General features: G+C 36.2%; 1 protein-coding gene across 1 annotated transcript; it reads left to right on the top strand.

Annotated features, from left to right (window-relative positions):
* The first annotated feature begins 2210 nt into the window (after positions 1 to 2210).
* LOC145674497 (uncharacterized) lies at positions 2211 to 7335 on the top strand. Its single transcript, XM_081744640.1, has one exon. It carries the CDS (start codon positions 4796 to 4798, stop codon positions 6596 to 6598), a length of 1803 nt encoding a protein of 600 aa, XP_081600766.1. The 5' UTR covers positions 2211 to 4795; the 3' UTR covers positions 6599 to 7335.
* The last annotated feature ends 4396 nt before the right edge of the window (positions 7336 to 11731 follow it).

Below are 11731 nucleotides of genomic sequence, written 5' to 3'. Positions count from 1 at the left end.
TAGTCGTTTGTTATTCGAGTGAAGTAAAATTAACATCAATAATGCAAATACTACGTGAGTTATAGCTATCAAAGTCAGAAACAGTTATTATCTTTAAACCCACTATTCGGTGTACATTTTCCAATATGGCAGCCAAACCGATCACTGGATATTTCAGAAGTTTCAGTATGTTTTTATATATACCTTTCCAAAGGTATGTGCAAAATTTCAGCTTGTTATGATTTTATTCGTGGTTTGCCTTTTTTTTTTTTTTTTTTTTTTTTGTCTAATTTGACTGGACTAGTTCGTATGTTTGAGCCAAATTTCTTTCGATAATGAGATGGTGGAAACCACATGTTCTGGGAAAGTGCCGTTTTCGCGGGTTAATTCCAAATTTTGTGTAGGTTTGCTAGTTTTCGTTCAAATTTTAGAAAAATGTGCTTTTATTTTTTGTTTAGCGTTTTAATGGTCGTTTTGAGACAATCCATTAAAAACAGTTTCGTCAATGTTAGGCAAACAAAATTAAAAAAATTAATGAATTCACTGCATAATAATCAACTAAAACTAAAAAAGCATATTCGAAGTCGTTTGGGTGTTGCTAACGTAAACAAATACCGATAGGGGAAATTAGTTTCTTTTTTTTATTATTTTAACTTTCAATCTGTCGTTTCTCGCTTTTAAAAATGCAAATTTTGGTCATTCTTGATTTAGATGTTTTTAGAAAAGAAATTCATGCTCATATTAGAATGATCGCATCGCAAGTTTAGTTGCTAAGGCCTTATTATTGCATTTGACAACGTACAACACCACAGTCAGAGTTTCTTTATCGATCAATCTCTTACTTGTAGGCAATAAAACATTACCACCGTAAGAAATACACACTTCAAAATAGCATGTAATATTTCTAAGTTCTGTGAACAAAACTAACAGATAGCCCTGTGAAAGAGAAATATGATGAGTACGAAATAACAAAAATAAAAATAAGAAAGGTAATAGAGTACTTTGAATAATCAGTGCATGAATAGAATTATATTAATATATTATCATAAATTGAAATTTTTCATGACCATAATGCAAAACGTTAAAATACTATGTGGATACATTAAAATATCAAATAATATTTTCGACAGTGTGAATGTATCCAAATACCTCCAAGGCATTTGACAATAATATATTGAGGTTAATATTCCGACCTAAGAGGGCTGAGATGGCAAATGGTGGAAACTTCATAACGAGGAACTGCATAATTTATACCGTTTCCCAAACATTTTTCGGGTTATCAACTCTATGAGGCTTAGCTGGGTAGATCATGTAACCTGGACGGAAGAATCTAGGAACACTTTCAAAGTTTTTAACTGGAAATCCAATCGGCAATCAACCATTAGGAAGACCTTGGTGCAGATGGGAGGACAATAATAAGTTCGATCTCACAGAAATAGGAATAAAAAGTAGGAAGTAGATTCACTTGGGTGAGAAGTCAATGGAGAGCTTTTGTGAACGCGGCGTTCAACCTCCGCGTTCCATAGCTGTTAGTTTATATTTTCTTAAGGAACGATACTTTGAAAGTGGAAAGAGATTATCAAATACTCTGTATGGACTAGAAGTATAAATTATTATATGAATAATAATAACCATTCACTTTGTAGGTAGTAATTGTATTGCACTGGCTAAATACTGAAGCTAACTTAAGAATGTGATTTCGAGACCTTTTCGTAGTCATACAACCAATTCTGTACCATATTTATGCTCATACGGGTTTACTTGCAGAACTTTATTCCAGTAAACACTGTTTATCGTAGGAGGAAACGAAAGTGAGCGTTCTTTTTAACCAAGCATTTCAAAAGATAGTCTGCTGGTTAGTTTTTCCATCCACGGTTTACGTTCTTCTTACGGTGTAAACGCTGCTTTTAAATCAACAATCTCATATTGTTTCTCAACATACGGTTAACTGTCTTTCTCCAGCTAAACGTAGCTATTAGTTAAGCTAAACGGTGCTTCATTTGGTAATTACTGATCTAACTAAATTATATAAAATGTTGCTCTCGTGAAAGATGGGAAGTCAAAATAGCAGATAGAAATTTATCTTCGGATTCGAGATTTCAACAAATTTACACCTCTAGAAGCCAAAACGTAACATTTTTGGTTCGTCACCTTTAGAAGGTTAAGAATAGTCTGTCAAAAAAAAAAAAAAAAAAAAAAAAACTTGCTTTAAATGATTGCCTAAGATGTTCTTGACTATCATTAGTCTGGTGCGTCCCCAAATAGTTGCGGACAGATGGATAATATGCATGCAAACTGATGCGCCGTGGAAATGATTAAGTACTGTCTTATTATCTGCAATTATTTCATCACGAAATTCACTCGTAGTGCCTTAGAAATTAATTCTTATGGTAGTAGTTGCAGTCATGGGTGCAGATTCACGTTACGAGGATTTCCTCTTACTGGTATAAGTTCTCGCCCGGGTGTAAGGCACTAAAACCACTGAGCAAATAAAAAAAAACAGCTTGTGCTAGGCGGGCACTAAAAGAAAAAATGCTATCTAACCGAATCAGGGAAGAATGGCGGCACGCGATGCGTCTATATGGATCGGGTGCGTCGGACACGGGAAGGAAGTATTGGCATGAAGAATTATAGTGCAAAGAAACACTTGATATCGGATAAAATCATTTTTTTTTCGGCAGTTCAAGATTATCGTGCTAAAAATGCAAGATGTCTAACAATCATTAATCGTGACAATTTCGGATTGATTTGATTCCGAAAAGCAATGCTAAATGAACGAATTGGAAGCCCTGTTCACTCTAAAATAAAAAAGACAAAAAAGAAGAGCGCTCTGAACGAATTTCCATTTTTTCTCTTCTTATAAATAACCTACAGTAAATACATATAATCGAAAGTCATTACCTCTTATAACACGCACTTACCTACTTTATTTAAGCTTCACGCAATAGCATCAGGCGGTAGATAAATCGAAAGGGTAGCCAACACTCAAATACTGAAACTGCAGGATTGTTTAGGAAGTTATGGGTTAGAGATAGCCCTACATTGACAAACCGAACTTCTTGTTACAGTTTTCTTTGCTGTAAGGAAAGGTTCAGGCACTTGTACATTAACTTAAGATGGAGAAACTGGCCTTAAGACTGAACTACCATAGTGATAAATAATGGGAAATGAACACATTATTATTACTATTACTAAGTGATTATTTAATTCCACTCAAATATAAATCTTTTGGCTAAAAAAAGGAGTTCGAGGTCCTCTTCGTGTTGGACTGTTTTCTGTTTTGCAGTCCATGTTTGGTAGCCTATATGATAGCACTAAATGCGGCTTCGTCTTTAGCATTAAAATATAACGTTAAACTAATAATATAAATATAAATGTTCCCAAAAGATCAATAATGGCAATAATATGTTGGTACATAGAAATTCCTCATCATCACAACCAAACTGTTATCTCCGACAAGCTAGCTTTTAGTTGTATAGGATTTGTACAATATTCATCACATTCTGTCGGCTGTTTTTGTTTCTTTGTTACTTCCGCTTATGATTGTGAAAAAAATTGCACAACCATCGTTGTTCCATAATTGTCATTTTTATACATATAAGGTACATAATCCTATTCACAGTAGTGCTATAATTACAAGTGTGTCCTGCACTGTAGGAGCGAACGAAAGATGTTTAAATTAAGTTTTAACATTTTGCAGTTGATAATTTTATAACAAACGAATCAGGTAGTAATACTTGAATTAGTTTTCGGTACAAATTGAGAGGAGCAGGAATTGTATTGTTTAATGGCTTGTTCCATTTCATTGCTGCTTGCGAAAATAAGAGGTCTGTTTCCTAAGCATAAATTAATTGATTTTGATGTGTAGCCTATATTGACTTTCACAAAGCAATCAAGAAATAAATTGTCTAAATACCTAACTAAAGTAAAATTGGCCAAACCGCCCTCAGGCGGCTTCCGAGGAAGGGGAACACCATTGAAGAAAATGACATGTTTCCTTGTTACATGACAGGGATATTTCAACAAGTCTTTCCAGTTGAGAGTGGCCTTCAAGTTGACCTGCTGAAAAAGAAAGCGATGTTGCAATTTTCACTCTCTAGCTTAGTGATTCTTTAGTAATTTTCGCAGAAAGACAGTGAGTTTTTTCGTTACTTATGTTTTCGTTGCATCCTCCTCCTTCCGTCTCCCTAAGCTTAAAGGGAATAATCGTGGAATGTTAAACTGAAATATTTCATTTAACTACAATTCAATTTGCATATGTTGTAATGAAAAAAGAAATCAATCATTAATACAAGTTTAGCGATGGCAACATCGCATCACCTTGACAACACACACGTGCCGTTTATGGCTTATTTGGAGTGTTATTTATGAGGGCAGTTAGGGTTAATTTTCTGTCTGAGTACAAAGGAAGCATGTTGGGGACCAATAGACTTTACCTAAAGTGGATGAGATATTGAAATTCATAAATGACTGTAAAACTATTATCAAGAATATAGATTGAAGTGATTTTCTTTAATTTAACGTTTATTTAGGGTAAGATTTACGGAGCTCAATGTAAGTATTTTATTTATTTTTTTTTAATTTCCGGAGTGTACTTTTGTTCTTCTCCTGCGAGGCATTACTTTTTCTTTTCAAGTTCATTGTCAAGCTTACCATTTCCTTTTCTAATCATTCTTCATTTACGATTCTGATGCAAAGCTACTTACAATTAGCCAATATATCATATATCTATACTGTCGTATTCGTATTAATATATAAATACAGTATTTCTTTTTTCTGCCATTAAAGGTTTTGTTTCTCAGAAGATGGAACAATTATGCAAGGTAATGATCGTTTGTGCCATGGGGAGAATGATTCTGAAAATATTAACAAAGACCAGAAGAATATGATGAAGACTGGCATCACCGAGTACAATAGAGTGAAAACAAGTTCATCAAGAACAACTGCCGCCGAACGTATGAACAAGGTTTTCAATTGTGACGTATGCTCATACTCTTTTACTTGTAAGGATGACTACATGCACCACTTAAGAACACATCCAGAATACAAATACAAATGTACTCAATGTCTAAAATCATACAAATTAAAAAATTCGCTTAAATCTCATAATCGTTCTCATGATCCTCGCTTCTTGTGTAATATATGTTTAAAGTCGTTTCCCGACAAACACAGTCTACGGCTTCACACTACAGTACATACTGGAGAAAAACCATTCCGATGTACAGTGTGTAAAAGTTGTTTTGCAAGGAAAGGCAATTTACGGAGGCACACGTTAAGTCATACTGCAAAACAATACTCTTGTCCATATTGTAAAAAACGATTCAGTAAAGAAAATACCTTTAAGCTCCATGTAGAAAAGCATTGTCAGGAGAAAATTATGTGCTTAATATGTAAAGAAATTTTCTATAGTAAGAAATTGTTTGATAAACACTTACGACAACATAAAGAACACACCTTCTCATGTGATAAATGCGGAAAATCATTTAAATCTAAGGTCTCTCTCATTACACACAAATATGTACACGATTTCAGTATCACATGCACAATTTGTTACAAGTCATTCACAAGTAAGCTGCATCTTGAGCTTCACAATAGAACACATACTGGCTACAAACCATTCAGTTGCGAGAAGTGTGGGGAAAGTTTCACCCAAAAATCTATTCTTAAAACTCACATGGAAGGTAAACACAATGAAGTAAACGTATTCAGTTGCATTCACTGCCCACAATCCTTTAAACTAAAACAAAGTTATACAAATCATATTAAATCTGTGCATTTAAAAGCAACGATTGTCAAGTGCTCCTTATGTAATAACATTTTCTCCTCTAAAAATACGTTACAATCACATATGAAGAACTCACATACGGATATAAAATATGTTCCATGTAAAATCTGTGGGAAGTACGTCAAAGAAAGAAATTTGAAGCATCATGAAAACATTCATTCTCAGAATAGGATAAAATATAGTTGTGATCAGTGTGGTAAAGGTTTTCTGAAAAAGGAATATTTAGAAACTCATATAAATTTACATGCTGGTTTGAGACCGTTTGTTTGTAAAATCTGTGATGCTAAATTCACTCAGAAAACACACTTGCGTACTCACATAAAAGGAATCCATTCTCATAAACCTGAGTTTTCTTGTAACGAATGTGGAAAAATGTTTAAATTGAAATCATTTATAAAAGAACATTATATGGTGCACCATTTTAAGGAAAACTCATTCGCTTGTCACATATGTGGGAGAACTTATAATATTCCTCGTAGTTTGAAAGCACATATACTTTCAGCTCATACTGATAGGGAATCTTGGCCCCATATTTGTAAGCATTGTGGAAAAAAATTTTGTACCCCCTCTAGACTGAAACTTCATATAGATTTTGTACATACAAAAAGAGAGAAAAGTACAATTTCCTGTGAAATTTGTTGTAAAACAATAATTAAGAAATACTTGAAAGATCATATGGCCAGACACTTTGCGCAGAAGATAGTGAATTGCGATATTTGTGGAAGGAATTTGAGAACTAAACAATCTCTAATTAAACATATCCGACTACATTTCAGTAAGAAGTCCTTAGAATCTGAAGAGTCTGAAATTTCTGACAGTGAAAATTATAAATAGATATCATACTTGGATTACATCATGGAGTAAAGAATATTATGAATTTAGTCGGGGGTTAGTTTTGTGATAGAGGTGCTTACGGTGTAGTTTTCTCCTGTGATAATAGTATTGATATATATACTCTAATGGGGAACTTAGAGCTTTAGTTTTTTTTTTTTTTTTTTGTCCGAATAATAATAAAATTTTGCCTTTAGCATTATTGATATTTTTTTTATGTTGGAGTGTAATTCTAAAAAATATCAGATAAGCTTGAAAGTACTGTAACAAATGTCGAAATCTTAACAGTAATTTACGCCCAACTTTGTTAATAACTTATGCATCTGATAAGTGAAGATTTAACATTGAAATTTTTGTTTCAACCCAAAGACGATTAAGATTTACGGAACAAGGATTTTCTGTTATTTTGTTCTTTAGAGAAAGAGAGGAAAATTAGTAATTTTTCTTAGAGTAAAATCTGGAAACTACTTGCTAATAGCTTATTACTGTAGAAGATTTAAGGTCTTTGAAAACAGATGAGTGAATTAAAACAAAATTACGATTTTATTCGATATTATGTGACCGGACCTGCTACCATTATCTAAAGGTAGAAAATTTTATTGTTTTCTGTATTTCTAATATTTTGAATCCATTGTAAATCACAATATGAAGAAATACAGGATGTACTATGTTCAAATATATAAATCTATATTGTGAAAATAATTTGTAAACCTAAGTTTCAATATAGCAATATTATCCTAGTTCCTATTATTATTTACCTTCTATACACTACATATGAGTTGCTCGGGAAGAAGAGCATATTAGCCTATAGTTTTTGGGATCGTGATCCAGGTACATAAAGCGTCCAGTGTATGAATACCGATATTTAATGCTACTTTATTTTCAAGAGGTGGTGGGTTTCCAAGTCATTCAAGAAAAGAGGACATGACAAACCATTCTTCCCTCTTTTCTTGAAAAAAGTAGGTACACAGTAATGTGGATTGAGGACATGAAGTGCAAGTCACCATGACACCAGAGAATTCTGATCGCATCAGTAAAGTCGCCTCTTTGGCACAGAGGCCCCAGTTCGTTTCCTGGTTGGAGCTTTTGTGGTTCGTATCCAACGTTAAGCTGTTGATTCATGTCTCGGTTCTGAAATGGACTCTAAACTTCAATCAGACTGCTGCAAAAGAAAGGCTATCTTGAACATCATAGCATCCTGCTTATCTGGTTTGCAGTCTTTAGGTTAGTGTTCACGAGAACCAAGAGTATGTTATCCCATTTTCCCCTAAGCCTAGTTTTGAGAGCCAGCGGGGTCAAGGATGATGGATACTTCTGAGCAACTTGTCTTTTGGTTCGATGGGATTAAGATTTAGTGATTTACTACTCAGTTCATATCGATTGTGTCCTATATCTCCAGTCTCTGTAACTTCGGAAGATCTTTGTGGGTACGCGTTGTTGACTATGTAAACAAAGTCAGGACCCAACGCAGCTTGGAGAAATGAATATATCCTTTCATAATGTTGGTAGACTATAGTTCCCCATTAACAATCCTGCGTCGAAGATGTCCAGTGGTGTTCTTCCATTTTTCGTTATGCCCGTCTAGACCTTAACTGCATGGTCTCCTTCCTATCACATTTACATATGTGCTGTGAATTATATCGTTCTATCCAAATAATGTGATACCCAGAATCATGAGTCGCACAGAAATCGTAATTCATTTAGGAACATTTCATTGTACCTTCTTTCTTGGTCTCAGTCACAATGCCCCTCCACCACTATAATCTGGCATGATGGTGGGCAGGGAATAGTTGAATATACATTATTGGCATCCAGACATAAACACAACATAATTCAGTCGTCGTGAAATGGGTTTTGGAGGCACATAGATAACAGAAGCACCGGATACGACGTGAGCAGTTTGGGCTGTAGTGACAGATTGATCCATTTTTGAGTACTTTCTTCTGCACCGATCCTGTCAAAGTGTTCTACACACTTCACGACTTCCACCATGCACATGCACAGCTGTCCCTCATGTAATAGGGTCTTCCTGAAATCGAGAAGTGACATTAGTCTCTCTGTGATATTTCGACCTTCCTCAAGCCGACCAACAGTTTTGTCACAAACGTAAAGAAGACAACTCCGTGATAACAGAGAAATTGTGGTCAAGCCAATGAAGAAAAAAACCTACATAAATTCATATTAACGGAAAGTATATACAGATGGTGATCAGAAAAATGGAAACACCTGTAGTTGGTAACACGTCAGATGTATGGGTTGGCAGTGGTGTCGTGGCGCCCGCAGCGACGGACCGCTGGTGGTGGTGTGTTAGGTCGGTCTCCATACTACGTCAGGCGCAGTGGAACAGCAGTGTCCAGTTGCTGCAGCAGACGGAGGTAGTGTAAAATGGGAGACCTCTCAGATTTTCAAAGAGGGCAAATTGTTGGTGCGTAGTTATGTGGAGTGAGTGTGATGGCAGTGGCTACTGTGTTAGGTGTGTCGCGTGGGACAGTGTCGAAGGTGATGACGGCCTACACAACACACGGGAAAACCACATCGGGGAAGCGGAACAATGGGCGGAAGAAAATCATGAGTGACAGGTCACGCCAGTTATTAAAGCGAATTGTCACGCAGAACCGTCGTGCCACTGCGGAGCAAGTGACGGAGGAACTCAATCAGCACCTTCCCCACCATGTTTCGACAATCACAGTCCGCCGAAAATTACAAGACATGAACTTACGGGGTCGCGTTGCACGGGCCAAACCGCTTATCAGGGACCATAACGCTTTCGCACGCCGCAAATGGTGCCGCGACCATGCAACTTAGACCGTTGAGGACTGGAAGCGTGTGATATGGTCGGATGAGTCATCCTTCACCCTATTCCCAAAGAAGCTTATGATCTGCAGTGTCTCCGCCCAACTGTGAAACATGGCGGCGGCTCGGTGATGCTGTGGGCCGCCATATCATGGTTTTCATTGGGTCCTGTGGTGACACTTAGCGGACGAATCACTGTCAACGATTAGGTCGCAATTTTAGGAGACCACTTGCATCCTATGGTCCGGATGTTGTTCCCGGACAATGACGCCATCTTCCAGGATGATAATGCACCCATTCACACAGCTGGCGTTGTTGCAGCGTGGTTTGAGGAACATCGGGATGAAGTTCAACACCTCCCTTGGCCCGCCCAATCCCCAGATCTCAACATAATTGAACATCTGTGGTCCGCCTTGGAAACACGACTCCGGCGACGATTTCCACCTCCATCCTCTCTCACAGAACTGGCCGATGCCCTGCACGAGGAATGGTGTAAAATTCCACTTGCTACCATTCACGACATCTATGCCTCCATCCCACGTCGCATCAAGGCTGTTCTGAAGGCGAAAGGTGGCCCGACACCATATTAATCTGATAAGTTGCAATTTCGTTCAGGTGTTTCCATTTTTCTGATTACCATCTGTATATGCGTGTAAAGAGTGATGTAAATACGGATGCACACGAGACAAAGTAGAGTAGTTAGCACGTACCGGTACCAAACAATCGTTCAGTTTTCATTTGCGAGGATGGAACAACCCCAAGCTTATAAACAAGGACAAACTATGATACTGGACTAAAGTTAGGAGTGGATTTATCTTACATTACAACGCTTGGATGACAAATGTCCTAACTCCAAAATTGAATTCTCCAATTCAGTATCGAAATTTAATACCTCATGGACAACCTATATTTCTGTTATTTAGGCAACCAAACTCATAACTATGTAGTTTATGTTTACAAAAATCTTTTTAAAAGATGCCTATCTATTCAAGTAAATGTGAACATTAGTCCGTTTTTCAATTTTTGTAGTTAGACTATTTAGCATCCAAACGGTCCATTTATTGTAATATGTAAGATGGTCTTATGTCCATACATTTCCACAGTTCATGATATGCTACAACACAAACCAGCCTAAAAATAGTTCGGGAAGAGAAAAGCCCTGAAGTTATTATTCAGGCTTATTGTATTCACGGAACGAAAAGACAGTAACTAGGTTAAATTACTATAGACTGCCAATTGCTCACTTAGAGAATTTATGAAGCTCAATCAATCTCATTAATTGTATAGTAACTAGATATCTGGATAGATGCTTAAGTAATATTATTATATTTGGGCCATTCCACGCGAAAGTGAGCCTGAACCCAAATTTTCGAAAACTGTCAAAACCAATGCATTTTTACGTATATATGAAGTAAAAAGAACGAAATTTACTTTTTCACAAATAACTTATTTATACTTTGAATTCACGTAAAATTTTAAGTCTGAGTTGGGAGTTTGTAACTAGTCAGCTGCGAGGAAAGTTTTTACTCTTGTTGTCGGCAACATTTTACGGTATATTTTGCATGTTTGGCTGAAGTAACTTCGAGCTATTCAAGATGCTTCTTTTTGCTACAAGCTGCAGCTGAAAAAGTGTTTACAGGACAAAAATTGTTTATAATATCATTAAAGATATAAACGTCAACTTGAGTGTCCTGCCCGTGACAGAAAACTACCAAAAGTTCTTGTACTGAATTACCGAATTTGAGAATGTGGTTCGTACTTAGTAGAAGTAACAATTTGCACGTGTACTTCACATTTACCAAATTTTGGACTAATGCTAATAATATATTTCGATTTATTTCAATTTGAAAACTTGCCCTGCCCGTGACAGTGGGCATGCCACTGGTGGGATAGTTTGTGTACATTGGTTATTCATGATAGAAAATGATTCCATGTGTACTAAAATAACGTTTTCTAAGCATGAACATTATTTACTTAAATAGAGGATTATCTACTACTGTCAGTATGATGTTTTAACTTACAATAAATGTTATATAAATATTATCATTGGCGTCACCTTTTTGTTCGTTTCAAGGGAGAAGTGGATGGGATTGGAGTACGTACAAAAAGGTCAGTATGGAACTTTGTGAAACAAAATAAAGTAATTGTAGAATGTGCTGCTGATTTCGTAGCAGCTTTAAGCTCTTCGTTTCAAAATATATGTTTTATTATTATCATCAGCAGAAATTGAAGAAAAAAACGCTTTGAATAAAAGACGGGAAAATGCTCTTGTCAAATGAATGTCCCCAATCAAAACAGCTTTTGCTGCAATTTGACAGCGAAAATTTGGTAGTTCGTCGAACT

Source organism: Thermobia domestica, chromosome 17 (assembly GCF_964235325.1).
Source record: "Thermobia domestica chromosome 17, izTheDome1.hap1.1, whole genome shotgun sequence".
NCBI lineage: Eukaryota > Metazoa > Arthropoda > Insecta > Zygentoma > Lepismatidae > Thermobia > Thermobia domestica.
This window is presented reverse-complemented; position numbering and strand designations above follow the sequence as displayed.

Coding starts and splice junctions, on each gene's coding strand:
- LOC145674497 (XM_081744640.1), top strand. CDS start 4,796: ATGCAAGGTAATGATCGTTTGTGCCATGGGGAGAATGATTCTGAAAAT.